Source organism: Perna viridis, chromosome 1, assembly GCF_037379345.1.
Source record: "Perna viridis isolate PV_CMFRI_1.1 ecotype Kerala chromosome 1, ASM3737934v1, whole genome shotgun sequence".
Lineage (NCBI taxonomy): Eukaryota > Metazoa > Mollusca > Bivalvia > Mytilida > Mytilidae > Perna > Perna viridis.
In genome coordinates this window covers 26715384-26736374 of record NC_142445.1, presented here as the reverse complement: position 1 = coordinate 26736374, position 20991 = coordinate 26715384, and the positions used below count along the sequence as shown (strand labels likewise).

The following is a 20991-nucleotide window of genomic DNA, read 5'->3' as shown; positions in this document are numbered from 1 at the left end:
TGAGCACATTTCAAAAATCAGAGTTTCAACCATGATAAGTAATACATGTTCAAAAAGTAGGGTCATTAATTGCAAAAATTAAAAGTTCTTAAAGGGTAAGGTTGTTGCATATCAAATGAAAGGTCTTAAAGCGTACATCCGAAATATCGATGTTTTGTCTCGAAATAAATTACTTGGGTGAGGTCAATGAGTGCAAAACTTAAGTTGTTTATATTGTTAGGTTGTCGCATATCAAATTAAAGGTCAAAATGTGTACATCTCAAATTTCAACTTATTTATATAGAAAAAGAACCCAGTTGGGATTAATAAGTGCAAAATTCTAAAGTTCAAAGAAAGTAGGGTTGTTGTATATCTAACGAAAGGTCGTCGAGTTTACATTACAAAAGTCATGATGGGAACATCGACAATTGCATTTGACAAGGTCACCAAGTGCAAAAAGTCAAACTGTTGTAGATGTTTTAATGTGTATATTACAAAGAGAAAGTTTTTAAAAACAATTGACATACTAGTTACATTTGTTTTCTGCGCCTTTCAGATCAGCTTGTTAACAGGTATATTTACACATTTTGAAGACTTTATGGTGACCTCTGAAGGTATAAACTGTCTTGGTTCAAAATTATACGCTGGTGCATGTTGCGTTTAACCATATCCATTCTTTTTGTATTGTTCACGGTCAGTGTTAAATGGAATAGCATTTGTGGAACCTCTATCTAATGATTGGGAGTTAGGCGTTTTGAAGAGTGTTATGTGGCTACAAGATTGAAGTCATCACTTAAGAAGTTTTATGGTCGTCAACATGAACTTGTGGATCGCTATGTGTATCCATCTATACCATGAGGACGGATATGTTCACCGTTTCATAGTTTTCCTTTCCTGTTTCGTCTTTCCCCAACGTAACAAATCTTTCGAATGTTTGTAGAAAAAGCAGAGGCCGCTTACCCTACCGGTGCATCTGGTTCATACCTCCATTTTTTGTGTAGGCCGTGTCGCTTATTTACTTTTGTTTTATTTTTGCACGTGTTATTTTTGTTTGTTTTTTTTTTTCATATTCTTTGTCATGCGTGTCTGTCTAGTCTTTGTCATATGATTATGTTCTTTTGATTTCTGTTCGAATCTTGATTCCCTTAATTATTTTTAGGCAGAGTTATATTGTTATATTGGAGTTGATGACAGGTTTCGGGAAATATGATACCATTTTTATGTATTATGCTCAGCAGCTATGTAACATGTTGCAGACAAATACATAAAATTATATTAAATTGGATATTGTCTTTACTGAGAATCAAGTTTTCAAACTATGTTCGCAGTGAAATAAAAAAAAAACCAACATATGTAAACGAAGGAAACCACAATTATTTAACAACCACAATCAATTTACAGTAGCGTAAGAGTATAATATCTCCGTTTTACCTATCTGATTGTGCCAATTTACTTCAAAAATAATTACACACAAACATTCAACCAATTAAGTAGCATTCCAGCTTAGAATCATGCAAAATCTGAAAAATGTGATACACCCAAAAAAAAGGCTACATATTTTTATTTTTGTAATTAATTTGTTTTATGGGTCTATATTATGAAATGTGTAATTATTCATTCAAATCTGTCTGCTCTTTGGAGATAATCAACATTGAAAATCCAGTAGATTCTATTGTATTTGGGCGTCATTTACAGGTTATCTCCCTTAATTTTGAAATCTGTAGTGGATTCTATACAATTTTTATCTCCTATGAGCACGGGTTATATGAAAAATTACATGTTAATTTCTTTTTACTTTGACATTTCAAACAAAATATCAAAAATAAAAATATGTAGGCTTTTTACCCATGAATCACATTTTGCATGATTCTTACCTGGAGTGCTACTTAAAAAATTGATGCGATACCTGTTGGTCGCTTATTTTTTGTTGCACACTCTTCCATGTAATAAAAATCACAATGGTACCCTTGATTGTAAAACTCATTAAAGTCATTTTCTTCACAAATTTGACTAAAAAAAAGAAAACAAATATTGTAACGAGGGTTCAACATTTGCATTGCTTTTCCTTTTGTGCACTAAGTTTATTTGGAAATCGAATAGTAACTTTCAAATACAAGGAAATTAATATATTTAACTCTGCACAGTTTGTAATTTAAACATCTACTCATTCTTAGCCGAGCTCATCCCTTTATTGTGAACCAGCAACGTACCTAAGGATACAAAAGTCCTTCTGGACGAATCTAAAGGTGTTGGGGAAGTAGTTTTATTCCCTAAAAGTGTCAAAAGAAATGGGAACTACTGCCAACTCTATTTTTCGGTCAGTTATCAACATTATTGAAAATGCATAGAAACTCTTCTACAGATGTAATCTATACACAGCCATATTGCATTATAGCAAAATACGTTGGCAACTTCTCAGCCCATTGGTTGTGTCCATTATAAACTACCCCAGCAATGAACACATTACATTTGGTTGCATGTTATCACTGGGAAGACACTGGAATGCATGCTGAAAAAAATTGCTGTTCTTCAGAATTGAGTTGATTCTGAAAATAAAACCACATCAAAATAACATGGACCCTGAGCTTATAAATGGTACAACTATTGTCCTAAATAAAGTTGAATTTAAAATAGTACCAAAATAACGAATATTACGCAATGAACGTGAAATTAAATTAAATATGTACACAGTAAAAGCAAACTTATTTAAGAGGTAAAGTTAGACAAAATAAAAGCAAAAACACGGAAAACTCAGATAATACTACTTTCAGTTAAGTAATTCAGTTTTTAGAATTACATGACAAAACCTTACTACACAAATGTTGTCGTTAATACAGTGTAATGAATTGATTATTTAATAAACAACTTATTATGTTAAGTTAAATGTCAGTGTGCTACAATGCTGAGTGCAGTGTAATTAACTATGAAAGGTGTTAAACCACCTCCCGTACAATGATTTTCAGGTTTTTGAAATACAGTAAAACCTGCCTGACTGAACCTTTTTTTGACCTAAATATGACAGGTTTAGACAGTTTGTCCGATTTTCAGTCTTCGGTTAAGACACATTTCACTGTATTTTATTTGCATATCAGGTTGGTTTCATTAAATTCTTAAAACAGATAGAATTGATAAAAAATGTTTCTATTTCATTATATGAACTTGACATAATTATGAATTACTTTACCTTTAGCAAGACAGTAACAGTGGTAGAACTAATGGAAATGAAAGTTTGGTGTGGTGTACAAAATTAATTAGTGGTGTGGTTCGTATGATTTATAGTCTATTGTCACATGCAGTATGAACAAAATGTTTTTATTCAAATTTAATATTTTCTAGAAAATTAATTTGTACCTGTTTCCAATGGCTGTGTTTGTACTTTTATAAGGTGTTTCACAGAAGTGCTGAAAATAATGCATTAGGCATATAATGAAATGCGTTTTCCCTGTGCCATAGTTTTCCTTTCCTCTTTCGTCTACCCTGGACTTGACTTTTTGTGAGCAACTCGGCGGGTGTTTCTAGAAGAGCAGAGGACGCTTACCCCACTAGTGCACCTGGTCCACACTCCCGGATTTTAGTGGAGTCCGAGTTGCTCATTTACGTTTGTTACTTTGCATGTATTATTTGGCTATTTCATGTTCTTTGCTGTGTATGTCTGTTTTCCATGTTAGGTCTTTGTTCCTGTATTACATTCTTTTGATTTCCGCTAGAATCTTGGTTCACTTGACTACTCTTTAAAAATCGCAAATAGTCATTTTGTGAAGAAACGGAAGCTTAGTTTGATGCTTATAATATTTACGCGTTTGATCAAGTCTTAATATAGATGAATGCCAACTTGTTGGTAATGAACATATGCAAAACATTTGCTTATGACATCAACTTAAAATATGTTGTCAAACACTTGTTTATCTGTGCATATCATTAATGTTGGTTTTCAAGTACTTTATTGTACATTTGAGTTCACTTTATAATAATATATTTATTGTTTTGGACCTAAGTCTACAGGCAGAAGATTTCTCATAGTATACCTGTACATAGTGAAGAAGAAACAATTGATCTGATGTACTAGGAATTGTAGGTAGGTCGTATGGCATAGTTATACCTTCCGACAACTGTCGTGTATACTCCTGAAATGTTAAGTGAGTAGTAAGTGAATGAAAAATGTTCTACCTTGAATTAGAATAATTAAATAAATGTTTCGTTTGTCATGATTTACTCTACCCCTTAAAAGACAGATATTTCAGTCAATACTTATTTGCGGCCTCGATTGTTTAAATGAAAAGAATGTCAAGTTCGAAAGCTGACTGTTTTTAAACCGTCCGCCAATTACTACATTCAACCAGGAAGTATATTAGGCCGAATACACGTTCGCTTTGAAATGGAAGAATCATCAATCGAAGAAGGTGCACAAGATTCGACAGAGGAACTCATATGTCCACTTTGCACTGACATTTACAAAAACCCTAAAGTTCTACCATGTCTACATAACTTTTGTGAGCAGTGTTTACATAAATATATTCTATTTACGGTTCGAGAGACGAGTAAGCAGACCAGAGAATTTAGCTGTCCAGTATGCAGAATGCCTGTGCGATCATATGGTCAAAATGTTAACATCGACACATGGTCAACTAATATGAAAAGCAACTTAATAATAGGGAAATCGCTTTCATCTACTGAAGAAACTCATGTCTGCATAGCCTGTAAACGTGACGGGGAATTATCCGCTGCGCAAATTTGGTGTGACGTTTGTGAAGAACTTTTGTGTACAGAATGCGAGAAAATGCATAGAAAGATGAAACTTTCATCTTCACACATTGTAACACCCATCGGGAACATGAAAACCAACATCAGTGGAATCGATTTACAGGGGATTTCTGGAAAGTGCTTGGTTCATCCACTGAACAACATAGAATTATTTTGTTACGATCATAAGCAAGAATGCTGTACTCTATGCGTAGCTTTAAAGCATAGAATCTGTCGGAAGGTGAAAGAAATTGTCAAAATAGAAACTGATTTTGATCAAGTAAAAAGAAAGCTCTCAGAAATAAAGGAAGCAGCAAGTGCTATTGTTACAAAAAGGGTTGAACAAAGGTGCAAATTCACAACTGAAATAGAAAACATCGAAGAAAAAGCAAGAACATCAATTACTGACGTTAAACGTAAGTTAGATAAGGAATTAGAGAAGTTTTTAAAGAGTCTCCATGTTTTTAGAGATGAATATTACACAAAATATAACAGAATCCAGAGGTTGTTCGAGCAGTTTGCTAAGAACTTGGAACACTGGAATTCTGCCTTAAACTTGCTGTCTAAGTCTTGTATACAAACACAAACCTTCATCTACACGGAATCAATAAAAAAGAAATATATTCTAGAGTAGAAGAGCTGCAAAAATGCGTGCAAGACGATTCATTGGAAGATGTACATCTTGAAATGAGTAAAATAACATCCCTTTTGGGGAACTGTAACGACCTTTTATCCTTCAACTCATATGAAATGCCTGTGGTTGGACAGGGAAGTGAGCTAGTCAGTTGCTGTGCGTCGTTAGGTCTTAACTGCTATCCTAAATTCGGAAACATTGATCTAAAGCATGTTAAAACGCTATGCTATCCATCTACTGATGTTCAGTGCGGAACTTGTCTAAAGGATGAGTTCATTGCGGTGGGAAGTAGGCATTGTGGAAACTCATTATTAGTAATTAACAAATTTTCTGGTGAGCTTTTAAGTGAAATATACTTTGAAGGGGACTGCAAACGCATTTGTTGTAACGAGTCAAATAGTCGATTATTTATATCGTGCTATAACCAAGAAATGTACTCGGCTAACGTACACAAAGATCAAATCCATCCACCAACTAAGGTCGAAAGAGTGAATGATTTCGTGGGAGGTCTTGATGCTTACAAGAAATACTTGTACTTTTGTATTGACAATAGTGTTACTAAGTTAAGAATTGATTCGGAAAGTGTACATACAGAAACTGTATATAACTGCTTTACAGCTAACGTGTGTCGTGGGTTAGGTGGTCTGAAAGTTCTTGGAAAATATATTATCTTCATTACAGAAGACAAACGAATAAAATGCACAGACGAGACCGGGAATGAAAAGTTCACTTATAACAGTGAGGAAATAGAGAACCCAATAAACATAGTAGTTCTTCCGTCCGGTCTTATTATTGTGTTAGACAGCCAGAACGGTCTTCATGTTATATCAGAAAACGGAAACAGAAGTCGGTTACTCTTGAATGGCTCCGAAATCATTTCAAATCCAAAAGATATTTGGTTGGACATAAACAACGAATTGATTTATATTGCTGGAGGACAAAATATAGCAGTGTATCAAATCAAGACTAGTAGCACCTAATTTCTTTTTAAATGCGTTGAATTTCGCATAGTAGGTTAATTAGTTTGCATGTAACCTTCTTAATAGATAATTTAATAGTTAATTTAAAATTGAAAAACAATATTGTGGGTACCTTAAAAACTTTGAAAACAATATTGAGATTTGAATGTCACACGAATAGACGCAGTAACAAAGATACAGAGAATGGTAAATTCAATGTTTAAAGTCTTAGATTAAATTATGATTAAAAGTGTAATACCTCATATATTTCTCCTTGAAAGTGAAGTGACAACAAATTAAAGAAAGACACATATGAAATAAACCTGACTGACCTGTATAACTAATTGAAGTGCCCCATCTCCTATCATTACTTCGCCCGTTCGAGTAGGTCTACTTGACTACAATAAATCCACATTCAAAAACAAATGATAATACTTAATAGACAGGAAATGAAAACAAACAAAGGTACACTCGACCGTTGATATAGGCACGGGTAATAAAATATAGTTTAACTAATTACTAGTAGTTATAATAGTCCACGGGCTTGGAAGGTTTACCGTGCACCCCCTCCCCCAACTTCATGGTGACTTTAGGTACCTTTATACCTCCCATTACCGAATCAATTTGTCGCCAAAGAATATTCTCGGATTCTTTTTCAGTATAAGCCTATATTTGTACCACATTGGGTCAAAAAGCCAAACTAAACAAATACAGATTTCATCATATAGCCCAATGTCTCAGCTTTACAATAGTACCAAGAAAGTTGCGGTAACACTAAGGTAAAATGAAAAAAAATGTTCAAATATTTATTATTAGGGCTCATTACAAAGCTAAGACATTATATAGTTGTATTTGAATATGAAAAAATAAGCTTATTTAAAGTACGGTATTTGAAAAAATGCCAATTATAGGTGAAATGGAAGGAAATATGAAATTCTGAAAATTCCCCTTTTTATGACAAACTCATTATTGTCACATTGAAACTGAAAAATACGCCCCTAAAATGAGAATATATGTTGAATACATCGATAATTAAAACAATAGTTCCAACATGTCTATTGTACACCGTTTATATATTAATTATTAACATTTGGGTTCATGCTGAGGCATTTTATTCATGGGTAGGGGTGGCAATTTTTCACCTAACTTAACTTGGAAAAGTTCAAATAATTATTACTTGGGCTCATTTTGAAGCTAAGATACTAACATAATGTACTGTATCTCACAAAAGCTTGATCGAACTACGGTATTCTGAAAAAAGGGGAAATAACGGGTGATATAGAAGAAATTCTGAACATTCCCTTTTTTTACGATTTTATAGTAATTTTTACCCCCCCCCCCCAAAAAAAAAAGAAAATCTACGCGCCTAAATTGGTCAGATATATTGAGAAATTCATTATCTTAATCATGAATACAAAAAAAATATGAGTTTTACGGTTTCGGTATTCTGTGAATGAGAATTCTGTTTGATACTGACCGTTTTCTAGAGGTAGGGGTAATATTTTTAACATTTTTTGCAAATCATTTCTTGAAAATTTGTTTTTCGTGATCCATTTAAGTAGAAAATTAAAATTATCTGTCGAATGATACCAAATTTGAGACGTTTTTGTTGAGTATAAACTTGTCGAATTTATGTGACTTTTGACCGAAAAATCGAAAACTCCATTTTTCGCATTTTTTTTTTTTTTTATAAATTCTGACAATGAAAATCACCAAAATTCATCAAAAGAAACCCATAAGTATAAATTGTGATAATATTAAACAAAAAAAATAATTAGCCATTTTTTATTGAAGCATTGTTACTTTAAGGGTTTTGACATTGAAAAATATGTCAATTTAAGCGATTTTTCAGCGGGGTAGGGGTATATATTTTTTTATTTTACCGCAAAATCCTTAGTGTTACCGCAACTTTCTTGGTACTATTGTAAAGCTCAGACATTGGGCTACATGATAATACATACATATGTCAGTTCACTACGTTCTGTAGAAAGAGGAAGTTCGTAGAATAAAAAAAAAGTTATAAATATATTTTTACCTCAACGAGGTATAAAAAGTAGCCAAAAATTCAAAAATACTTCAGTTTATATTTTGGCGACAAAAAGATTCGTAAATGGGAGGTATAAGGGTACCTGAAAATCATATTTTGGTTGATGAGTGGGGGTGCACGGGGGGTTATCTCCGCCCACGTACTATAAGCAGTATATGAAAAAAAGTTTTACATACTAACCTTTAGTTTTGTTTAGTTTAAAAAATATATCGTAAAGCATATTGTAATCGTAAGTTTTGCACAAAGCCTTATAAATAATTGATTAACAACCGTTAATTCATTATACCACGGTATTTATGAAAATTATAGTGTAAACATTTAAGCAATAATTACATTTGCCAATGTCAACAGCTGATTATCAAAACATGTCCATGTGTTCATGTATGAATCTGAAGATTCCGTGCTCCACCATAACGCTTTCTGAACTGAATCCATGGAACCTGATAAAAATATTCTAAGAGTTAAAACGTTCCTTTGTGAAAAATACGGTTCCAGCGTGAAGAATATGTTGGTCAGTCTTATTTTACTATCTGAATTAATTTTTCGATATACTTGACCATTCAGATCATAACATGTTTTTAGTTTTTGATATTTGATTAATAAAACGTATCCGGTATTGTATGATAATCAAAACTAAATACTAATTGTTAGTCAGATGTTTTACTAGTAATCATAATAGTCCCGCATTGATGCCCTACATAAATTCTTATCACCTGGTTCATTTTTATACATATTTTGTGCATTTGGTTTTAAAAAAAAACATGATATGTTGAAACATGTGTCCACATTTTTGTCTTTTTTATCAACAGCATAAATTTAATAATGTACCTTTGTCGTTTGCACTTATACTCTACACATTTAATAATTCTTGTTATCATTTTGATCAAAACATATAATAAATACCATAAAGTGCTGTTATGATGCCAACAGCAACCTCGTAACCGACGGTAGTCAAGTATGGAAAGATTGGATCCTTGCTCTGAATTCTAGTGATCACTCCTAAAGGTACCTCTTTGGTAAATAAACAATTATCAAAAAATATTATTGTATTCACAATACAATTATTGGTTTTATAGAAGTTTATTCACTTAGGAAGTATATTTCAACATTCACTTGTTAGGTTTATGCATTCGCTTTTTTTATTGTCTAAATGGTACGCATGTATATGTGCATATAAGCTTCTGATATAATGTTGTTTGATGCTGACCTTGGTGACCACATTCATCTCATCTTCTCAGAGGACACTACAAACACACGTACGTGTATATTATCTTGCTCTTCATAGCAACATCGACACTATACTATTTGACAAACGCAATTCGAATTATTCTTTCTTACGAAGTAACAACACAACGACTTAAACGAAAGCAACTGGAGCTAGGTTAAATTTTCAGAATTTGGTTCGTCACTCTAAATAAGGCATCAAAATATGATCTTATTGACTTCTAGTTTTTTTTATGTTTTTTACAGAAATCCATATATCTATATCTGTCATGTATATATTTCACTTTTACCGTACTTGACTTTCCACAAACAGCGCGATAGGTGCCATGTAAGAAGCAGGAACTGCTCGTGCCCTTTCAGGACATCTGTGTTTATTTCGGTTGTAGTTTTTGGTGCCCCTTCTTCTGTATGTACTTTAAGATATTTTTTTATGTGCGGTCTTGTTCTGTTTCTGTGGCCCCTATAATGCTATTTGCATCGTTTGTCCATGGACTTTCATTCAGTATTGCTATTTATATGTGACGAAATACTAAACAAAAACATCTGGAATGGGTCAGGGCATGTGCTCCATATGCAACTGCGTAAATTGCAAAGCCTTTTGCATCTTAATTACTTCAGTAATTAATTTGGACTGAAAACGAGGGGTAACTACCATGTTGGATAATAACTTCTACAAACGAGTGAACTTCAGTACTCATGTCAAAAAATCTTAGGAGTTACGCAATGAAGAAGACTTATGGACTTAAATCCGAAAATAGATTTACATTCTGAACAAATATTTTGGTTGACTTACTTATTTTTAATTCTTCTAAGTGTAAACGTTCTAAAAATTGTTTAATCTTTCTTCAATTACATAAATGGATATGTACATTGTCTTATCCGTTTGTGTCTTTGTTTTGTATATATGAAGAAAAATAGAACTTAAAAAAGATAATAAGCAATGGTTTTTCGAACGGGTCCGTGTTTTAGTAAAGTGGTTTATGCACTTTTGATCTCAGTTTTTCTCTGCTTTGGTTTCTTCTTAGGGATTCACTTAAACCGTGGTACCTTGGCCTTTTTTTTCTGTAAACAAATGTATTAATCCAATAAAAGTAAAAAGACATCTCTCATATATTTTGAGAGAGAATTCTTTGGATTTGTCTATATCGATAGTTATATATTACAAACCTATGCTGTTTATACGTCTGTTGTATCTTGGTGTCATTTCTGCCCATGTTGACTCTAGAAAACTTACAGACGCCCCAACTCGACTCATATCTTCTGTAAATTTTTTTTGCAGACACTTTGATGCACTCATTAAGAATGATGTGAACGGCAGCAATTCGAACGACCGATTCAGGGGTGGTTCCTTTATTCCAACAACTGATAAAGAAGTCAAGATATTGTCTAGGGAAACTTTAGTGTTTGCACTTAGGTCAGTTGAGTTATTGATATTCATTCGTGCTATGGTTGATAAATTTGATAATACAGACGCTATACTCTCTAGACCTGTTGCGATTTCTACTGACTTTTTCACTGCATACTCTTGGTGAAGTTCAGAGTTTAAAAGATCAAAGGTAAAATTTACACATTCCATCCAATCATACTGCATCATAGGCGTGTCGGTAAAGGCATAAAGATCAAACCTTTTATCGTAAGGTAAATATTGCCACATCCCTTGCATAAGTATAGTAAATAGTTGGTAGACTTTGACAGTGTCTTTTTTAGATTCTGATATCACTCTATCGAGATTAGTGAAATAGTCAGGATGTTTTACTAGAATTGGAACCTCACTCTTGATATCGGGAAAGACTGCTATCCAATCTATATTAGGGTATTTAAATTGTAGCCATGGTAACGGCAACAGAGTTGAAGGTGGTTGATCGTTGTTGTTAGTGGACGGTATGATCTACAAAGCATGCGCGTGGTGACAAAACTATTTGTTTTTGTAAGATTTTAGACATTAAGTGTTATTAAAGAACACTAGACATATTAAGTGGTTACGGGCTACTGTCTGTAGACAACAATTAAAGTCTTGTCTCATACTTTCATATTTTCAACTGTCTTGGATAAGTAAGACAATAAAGATTTTTATTACTTTTTTTAGCATGGTATGTCATTCTATGACAATTTTTTTAGACACATTCCATGTCGTTTCCTATTTAAGGCGCATCAGTTATGAACTTAGATTCACCGAAACAATTGAATAAGTGAGGGGAATGTACTGTTCATCTATGTAAAACTGTACTTACTATTTTACAGATCATGATCATGCATATTAAAGACCTCTCACCCTTGACCTTTGTTTTCATGGCAATAAAACTTAAGAAAATAATAAATAACCTGGTATAACTTTCTTTTGAGTTCAAAAACCTCGAAGGTCTTATCCCTTGCTGTGGTATACACTGACTGACTTTTGCCTACAGAATAAAGAACAAAAATAGAATAGTGTCACTTAAATCATCTTCTTTTTTCATGTTTTCTTGAAGAGGTTCGTGTGACCCAAAGAATAGACTGAAAATAGACTAATTCCATTTTCAATGGCTTTTTAAATTGTACCTGTTGAACTTTACAGTTACAAGGTCATGACAATGTCTGGTCTCGCCTCTTTTGATGTGTTCTTTTTTCATATGATGACTTTTTAATTGCCAAAGTGTGATAACAAAGGTTATACATCTCCCACTTTGTAAGAAAGCAGTCTCTAAATGTTATTTTGTATTTTTTTGACAACTTAAAATTTAAATATTGTCTTATATTCTAGGTTCACAAAAAAAAAATGATTTTATGGAAAACTTAAATTTCAAGCTTTTTGGGGGGGGACCCCTTTAATTAACACATTAATTGATATCCACCATATTTTACCAATGATATTATATATTACAATGGTGTTTCTTGATACGCATTTTCTATCAGTGCATCTTGCCCAAGCACCAATGGTTCAATGATGTCGGCATTACCTATTTTACTTTCTTTTGTATTTTCATTCGTTTGCGAATTTGTGATGATCAACTTCTTTCCTTACATTTTTGTATATTCCCAATTTTGATTACCGCTAAATTTGCCGTTGACATAACTTTTTCAAACACTAATACATGAGGATCTCTAAACGCATACTTACCTGTATCAGTATAATCGTAGTCGCCGTAGTCGTCATATTGGAGCAGTTTTCTATTCATATACCCTGTCTGGTAGAGCTTGGAGTCTGTATACCCATCCTCAGACACTCTGAAATCACTGTGATCGAAGTCATCGGCGTTTCTTTTTCGTCTTAAATCAGGGAAACCTCCATCATTATTTCCATATATAGAATCAATAATTCTTGGAATCGTGTTCAAATAATCAAGTCCATCCTGTTTAATGACAATAATACGACAGAGAGCTTAAAGATGAAATAAAACAGCATTAGACATTGTGCAGATAAATCTACTGACACTATGAGAATTTAGTTTTGCAATAGAACTTTTTAGTCTCGTCTTATTTCTTCCATTTATCACATACGTATAAGATCGTGGACGTTTGAAAGTTTTTTTTTTCATAAAATTTGATTATATTTCAATTTTTCGTGAAACGTCTGAATGTCCTTAACCAAACAGACAGAAGTAATTGAATATACTCCCTGATTGTATAACTTGTTTCTCTGTGCATTATATATTTTTCCGACGCAGTCGGTAGTTTCACTTTTTACCCTTTGACCTATAAGACGCTCTTCCATGGAAACCCAAGTCACCTGATCGCAATCCCCAAATACTGATAACTTAGTGGCGTTCGAAAAAAAATGTATCGAAATTGCGTGCCATTTGCTATTTTCTTGGATGAAATGTAGAAAATAAGTAAAAAGAACCAAATTTTACTGCGTCGGATATCTTTTTTTAAGATAGTACATGTACTTGTTTTGAATGATGCTATTGACTCTTTTTTTTTTCATATTGAAAGATATATCATGAAACACTCCTCAAGTAATCTCTTGAGCATAATTTTTTATTGGATATTTTTTCCAAAAAAATAAAGATAAAAAAAATTAAAAATTAAATTAAAAAAACTCTCAAAGAATCATCATGGAGTGAAAACAGTCAATAGAACCAAATACATTGACAGTGGGATTATCAGTATGTTACCATTAAACTTTGTAATGAAAACAGTACTTTTATTTTGGTTTAAAGAGTCATGACGAACCTGAAGGAGCACACTTTCTGTCATTTAATTGGAAATGTTTATATTTTGTGATGAGATCAAACAGTGGAAATCTTTTTGGTTTGGATAAGAAACTGCAAGTGTGTGATTGTACTATCAAATAGAAAAGTTTATATTGAGGTTTTATACTATTTTTTGTTTGTTTTTGTTTGTTTTATTTTATGTTTGTTTTTGTTTTTGTTTTTGTTTGTTTCATTTTTTGCTTGTTCTTGTTCTTGATTGTATAACTATGCCAGATTTTTACAGAGACTGGTACATTAGGTATGAATGGAAAATGGTTAAATCTTACTATCGTGTTATCGATTCCTCCTTCATATGCTTCATTTCTTAAGAACAATGTCGGTGGTGATATCTGATTTGAAATAGAAATAAGATATTTTCTTCCAGGAGTTATATTTTCTAGTCATTTTTTTTCACATTGTAAATACAAGGGATAAGTACATGTTTTAAGTACTTCTGTGTCTAAGAATCAGGCAAAATGTGTATAAGCTGTGGCACATGAAGAAAAAAAACCGTAGAATTTTTATTGCATTATCCAATATTTATGCCTAATAAACTTCCAGAAATAAACACCAAAGTGTTTGTAAAGATTGTCTTTTTTAGATATTGTTAGAGCAAATTTAGTTGAAATGCACTATGAAAAATAGCGGGAAACATTTTCCTACAACACCAGTAAAAATATCTACGCCAGAGATGCTTAAAGATAAATTTAAGTGGTTTTTCGGTTGTTATCTAGATGTATTGAATATATTTGAGACAAAAGAGACCAAATTGAGAAAAATAATGTGCCACCTACTGCCTGATTCTTTTTACAGAATGGTACTTAATTAAATCTCATGTAATACGGAAATACCAACCTAAAATAAATATTGTAAACTTATTATGTATACGTGTGTAAAGATGTACTTCTTTTGTACCAAATGCATTGGAAGGTCGAAATAAAAAAAAGTCTACGAGAAGAGCTCTTTACCAAACAAATCTAACCCAAAAAAGCCAATCCAAGCACCGAGAAATTTTACTATTTCCAATGCCAGAGAGGTGTTTTTATGATAATACACAATTATATTTGCGTTGGCATATTATGTGGTATTAATTTGATAATGTCGCTCGAGGTTTTGTAGACGAATATGGAATATCAAGGGAATGAAACAGCATTGTCATTGGATATTGTCGATACATTTTTGATAATGCAAACATATATTAATAACCGATAATAGCCTTATCGGAAAATCTTTTATATTTTTCTTTATATGAATTTTGGAATATCCTCCTTTTTATTTTTTAATTTTTTCATTTTTTTTGTGGGAACCCTTACTGATTCTACAGTACTACAGATAGGCTATGTTGAATTCAATTCGTAGATTCACTAAATAAAAGGACAGTTTACAATTGAGATTTCCCCCAAATTTTGAAAAGAAAAGCATTTAAATCGGGACATCAATGTCAGATTTATTTTTTTTTTTTTTTGCAAAGAATTTCTCTTCATCTATTTTTGGGATGTGTAGTTAGGATAGTGTTAACTTGATAGTTTCTTAGTTGTCAAACTCCCTCGTCTTTACTTTTAATGATGTTTAATTCGTCAATTCACTTTGTAGAACCTCTCGATGATGGATTTGGCTTCCTATTTCGATACTTTTGGTTTTGAGTTCTTGTATACAATTAACGTTTGGATTTAGATCTTCCTGTGTATTTGGTTCTAATGCTGCTGGTGAAGGGTGACTTCTAGAAACACGTGTACAGCTATCGAAATTTGCAATATAAATGATCGATATTTTTATATTTTATATTGCCATAGATGTAGAAGTTAAAGTAAAACATGATGATCATTTCTGGTCGTCTTTCCTTTCTATCAATACCTATATCGCTCATGGGTAAACATTTTTTAGTACCTGCCCTCCTTGAAAAATGACACGGAAACCTAGCAATTATCTTAGAACAGCCTGTTAATATATTAATATGTAACACACTCGCATTAAAATGGTTCAAATCAAAATTGTTTACATTTTGTATTTCCTGTAACATTGCTTTGTTGATATTCATGATTAATATTTCATACAAATCGACTCACAAACATATTTACCATCAAAACATTCTGCGTAACTTCCCCTACAACGTTAGGAACAATATCATATCGCAATAGTGGAAAGGATCCAAAGTTTGACATGGCAAATCTCTGTAAATCTTCAATGGACAAAGTTGTTGTCAAGTTGTCTTCAAAACCTAACGGTTCTAGTAATTCTCGGATTTCTGACAACACTGTAACGAAATATTTTTTTTTTTCAAAAATTCTTCCAATCTATGAAACTTCAGGATTATCCCTTCTTAGTCCCACTTATACAAATCATGGAAAGCGTGCACAATTGAAAAAAAAATAAAAATATCACTGAAATCACTTTTCGATAATACATTGCGTGTGTAGCACATAAAAAATAGCACAGAAAAATACATAGATCATGTTTTACTTTATATCTTGCTCCCAGTTTTTAGTGGAGTCCGAGTTGGTTGCTCATTTACATGCATTATTAGAGTTACTTTATGTTCTTTGTTGAGTTTGTCAGCTTCCCATGTCTGGTCTTTGTCCCTAGATTACATTCTTTTGATTTCCGCTAGAATCTTGGTTCCCTTAATTACTCTTTCAGTTGATACTATTTCCAAGAAATTTTGGAATAATACCCTGTTTAAGTGGTCAATAGCTTTATTTCTCTTTATTCATCTCGGAATGTTCTACGGTCTACTCTTTATAATCTTAAGGTAAGAAGAGAGCAAAAAAATAAAATACGATTACATATTTTCAATATTTTTCCAAGTAAAAATACTGTGGAGTTCTAAGAATTATTTTTGAAATTCTTTACCTATAGGTTCATTATAAACAGAATCATAGTCGAGACACGCAGTATAGAGCTGCTTTAAATTCCGGGTGTATATTTGGTCCCCTTCTGTAACCGGATCTTCTAACAGTTCTGAAATTAAAACATTGGATACTGAGTTGCTAGTTAGTTGGAAAGAGTAACTTAACTAGGATTATACCTTTAATAGAACACTATATTTTAAACCTGAAAAAAATTACCATATTTTCAATGTATGCCAAACACCGCTCAATTGGATTTATCTTGATGTAATTGTTGCATCGCTCACTGATGCATATATAAAATAAAGTGCGGTTGAGGTTTGTATATGCACAGTAGATTATAACTAAACAATCTTTATATCTTGTACATCAAGAAAAAGGTGAATCTTAACGCTTTGTTTATTAGTGCCAGTCGTCCAATATGTTAAAATTACCTTTGCATTTTTCATTGAATTGGATTTTCTCATCTTCTTCAACAGATCTTGCCCAGTCATTGATATAACCTGATTCTATTGCTTGCTTTCTTGTCTCTATCCAGTTTCCACAAGCATATTCATAAAAATCATCACATTCATTAGCAGTTTTATTTATATATCCTTGTATGTTATATCCAAGAGACAAACAATAACTAGACGTACATAAAATATCTCCATTCGGGTCATCTGTTGTACTGGTCGTTCGTGTTGTTGCCGATGAAGTAGTTGATGATGTCGTAGTGGTTGTTGGTGTCGTTGTAGTGGTGATTGTTGGTGTCTTTGTAGTGGTTATTGGTGTCGTCGTAGAGGTTGTTGATGTCATTGTAGTGGTTGTTGGTGTCGTCGAAGTGTTTGCTGGCGTCGTTGTTGTGGTTGTTGGTGTCGTCGTAGTGGTTGTTGGTGTAGTTGTAGTGGTTGTTGGTGTCGTCGTTGTTGTTGGTGTCGTCGTAGTGTTTGTTTGCATCGTTGTAGTGGTTGTTGGTGTCGTCGTAGTGATTGTTGACGTCGTTGTGGTTGTTGGTGTCGTCGTAGCGGTTGTTGGTGTCGTCGTTGTTGTTGGTGTCGTCGCAGTGGTTGTTTGCATCGTTGTAGTGGTTGTTGGTGTCGTTGTAGTGGTTGTTGACGTCGTTGTAGTGGTTGTTGGTGTCGTCGTAGTTGTTGGTGGTGTTGTGGTTAGTGGTGTCGTAGTAGTTGCTGGTGTTGTTGTAGTGATTGTTGGTGACACTGTGGTGGTTGGTGGTGTCGTCGTAGTCTTTGACAAAGTTGTCAGAATCTTGGTTGTTAATTTTGTCTTCGGAGTTGTGGTTGTTGATATTGTCGTAAAAACAGTTTTTGTTTGTGTTGTTGTTGACGGAATAGAGGGTGTTGATGTTGTTGAAGGCAATGTGACTTGTTTTGTTGAGGACTTTGGATTTATAGTTGTTAGCAGTGTAGTTGTTGCTGTTGTTGGGTTCGTGGTCAACTTTATTATGGTTGATGATGGTGCAGTTTGTAATACCTTAGTTGTCGGTTGAGTTTTTGTCCTCGAATCTGTTGTTGGTGGTGGTGTTTTAGTGGTGGACATTGTTGTAGTTAATTGTTTAGCCGTCGATGTTTTCATTTTTGATAATGGAAATGTTGCTTCGAATGTTGATGATGAAAATTTTGATGACGTTATAGCTGCCTTTGTCGTAGTAACTGAAGCGCTTGTTTTCTGCAAACTTGTAAGTACCGCAAGTGGAGATGTGACACTTTTTGATGAATCGTCCTAAAAGCAAAACGTAAACAAAAAGGGACGTGGGCTTGCATGCAATAAATCCTTACCTATTGTAAACGAAACTGACACCATTAAAACAAAGGAAGTATTATACAAATAATTATATTTGTACTGTAGAAGAATAGTGGAATTCAGTTCACCGTAGCTTCAATACCCTATCCAAGGAGGTTCTTTAGATTATATGTATACCCATTAGTTAACAGTTTGTGTTATTTATGACGTTTTGTCGGTATTTTGTTTCTGGTCTTATCTTTGTCTCCAGATTTTTATTTTTTCCGTCCCTCTTCTCGTCATCGTCTTTAATTTTACTTTTAAAAAATCCTCACGTCAGAACATTATATCATATTTTTTTTTATGCCAAAGTATGTTATGATCTCGAATTTTTGCCACAGTTTTTCTTTCAAATACACAATAATTAAAGAAAACCGATAATATGTTTACTTACAACATTAATGTTTTGTATTGACGTGTTGATATCTTTCAAGGAAGCAACCATTACAACAATAACAATAAGCATTATCAGAACAGCAATGGCGAGATACGCTGAGGTTCCTACCAGAAACTTTTCTACTACAGAGCAACGTGAAGACCGTTTGGGTGGTCCATAGTCATCCTCACTCTTTAGAGACAGCAATGCACGGTTCATTTCTGGTGAAGGAAATCCGTAAGTATCAACTGATCTCGAAGTATTAGTAGTAATCATTTGTGGTTCGAAACTTTCTGTCTGTGTCAGGTATTTCTGTACTTTCTCTACTGTTCCTGCCGTTCTTGGTGTCATTGCAAGAGCGAGGTCTGAAACATTCGGAATGACACTTTGTTCTTCATTTTGGGACCACGGCGGTATTGCCCGATTTGCAATTTCACTAATATCATGAAAATATCCTTCGAAAGATTTGTTCGTAAATTGTCTGATATCACCGTCCCATAAACCTCTTTGTTGTGCTGCATTAACATCATACGACTGTTTTTGACTTCCTGGCCATTTTTTCCACCATCGACGGCCGCCGTCTTCCTTGTCCCACTGGTACCACATGCTATTATATGCGAAGTCCTTACATTTCGCTATTCTGGATTTGCAAGTGTGCACTTTTTGTGAAACGGGTTTTCACTTTTCTGATCTACAGATCCGTTCACAAGTTTCAATACCAAGGTATTTGTGTCAGATTAACTCTTATTGAAAGATTAAAACATTTAATTATTACACTTCGGATTATGATTATCAAATTTTAAAATGCATTTATAATAATAGTGTAGTTATATTTTGAATGTGGTTAAAAGACTAACCGCGGGCACTCAATAATATTTGATCTCTTTAATTGGTACCTATAATACTGTAAAAATAGGTCAAAAACAAAAACCACAAGGCAGTTTGTTGTATCGTAAAACCAGAAACGACGACAAGGACATCACCCTGCCTTTCTATTTCAATAATCAGCGTATCACTTCTTCAGTGGTGTGGGTCACGACTGTTTTATTTTACTCTCGATGCGTATTTTTTTTTCAGAAAAATGAATTAGTGAACAATAGCCATGTTCAGGGAAATGGAGCTAAATACAAATAAAATATGAATAAAACGTAAAAATATTGAGAAATATTAGCCCAAAGTTTAGGCCTTATGGCCTTCGTCAGGGGCAAAAAGTATAGAGGAAAAAACTGTCAATCCCTACCACAGAGACAAGGTGCCCATCAAAATTGATCTTGATCATTATAAAATATACGTCAAGTTCAAGATGAAAATTTCTAGAACGAAAAGCCGTTGAAACCGGGTTATGGTGATTAAATAATTTTTTTCAGTTTGTAGGCATAAAAAAAACTTTTTTTACTTTTTACTTGATTATACAGTTTAAAATTACTTGATGAGTATAAAGACCAATATTATAATTTTAATTTTTTTTTCGCAACTGGTATAGATCGCAAGCTTTAGCCAAGTTTATTTAAATCTTCATGGTGAAAAATCATCGTACTGATATACGTTTAACAAAGTGTCAACTATAGAAGTAGTAATCAATTCGCTTCGTAGATAAAATCAAAAGGTCATTGACGCATTTCGTCATACAGTTACGGTTTTGAAAATTCCTGAGTTTTTACCGAATAAGAAATATAGAAAACAAAGAACATAAAGTAACTAAAATCATACATACAAAGTAACAAAGGCAAATCAGCAACTCGGACTCCACTAAAAACTGGGAGCATGGACCAGGTGCACCGGTAGGGTAAGCTTTTCTACAAACACCCACCAAGTTTCTAATAAAAATTCAAGTCCGGGGTAGACAAACGAGGAAAGAAAACTATGACCCGTTGAACAAATCAGTTTTCATGGTGCAGATGGATACACCATAACGATCCACGAGTTCATGATGACGACCATAGAACTTCTGTAGTGATGTCTTCAATCTTGTAGCAACATAACCCTGTTCCAGAAGCCTATTTTTTAGAGTTCTAGCGCGATACAAAAAAGCCTGCTTAGTTTCCGAAAGCTCTGGCATAACGTATGGGTTGTGATACGAACACTCCATACGCAGGTGCTGAAGGGATGTTTCCGCAGATGAAAGGAAAGTTGACAATAGATAGTAGATGCGATGTGTCAAATCCCCAAAATTAGGATTGTTTAAAGAAAATACGTCATTTATATAGCAGAAACGGACAAATGTGTTGTCGA

At 33.4% G+C, this 20991-nt stretch overlaps 2 protein-coding genes across 2 annotated transcripts in view; one reads left to right on the top strand and one right to left on the bottom strand.

Moving 5' to 3' along the window:
• Positions 1-448: 448 nt before the first annotated feature.
• LOC148628003 (uncharacterized) overlaps positions 449-20991 on the bottom strand; it is a 24159-nt gene continuing 3616 nt past the window's right edge. The window contains exons 2-17 of the mRNA XM_088549576.1: positions 18778-19450; positions 17036-18323; positions 16606-16713; positions 15834-16009; positions 14607-14610; positions 13957-14152; positions 13736-13827; positions 12681-12941; positions 11906-11982; positions 10751-11471; positions 9263-9370; positions 8693-8799; positions 6645-6710; positions 4005-4103; positions 3331-3380; positions 449-2525 (exon numbers count right to left, since the gene is read on the bottom strand). Of these exons, the coding sequence (XP_088405702.1) occupies positions 2423-2525; positions 3331-3380; positions 4005-4103; positions 6645-6710; positions 8693-8799; positions 9263-9370; positions 10751-11471; positions 11906-11982; positions 12681-12941; positions 13736-13827; positions 13957-14152; positions 14607-14610; positions 15834-16009; positions 16606-16713; positions 17036-18323; positions 18778-19365 (4044 nt within the window). The 5' untranslated portion in view covers positions 19366-19450 and the 3' untranslated portion in view covers positions 449-2422. The remainder of the gene's footprint in view (positions 2526-3330; positions 3381-4004; positions 4104-6644; positions 6711-8692; positions 8800-9262; positions 9371-10750; positions 11472-11905; positions 11983-12680; positions 12942-13735; positions 13828-13956; positions 14153-14606; positions 14611-15833; positions 16010-16605; positions 16714-17035; positions 18324-18777; positions 19451-20991) is intronic.
• On the top strand, positions 4313-6575 carry LOC148628004 (E3 ubiquitin-protein ligase TRIM45-like). Its single transcript, XM_088583087.1, has one exon. It carries the CDS (start codon positions 4355-4357, stop codon positions 5351-5353), a length of 999 nt encoding a protein of 332 aa, XP_088439213.1. The 5' UTR covers positions 4313-4354; the 3' UTR covers positions 5354-6575.

Coding starts and splice junctions, on each gene's coding strand:
- LOC148628004 (XM_088583087.1), top strand. CDS start 4,355: ATGGAAGAATCATCAATCGAAGAAGGTGCACAAGATTCGACAGAGGAA.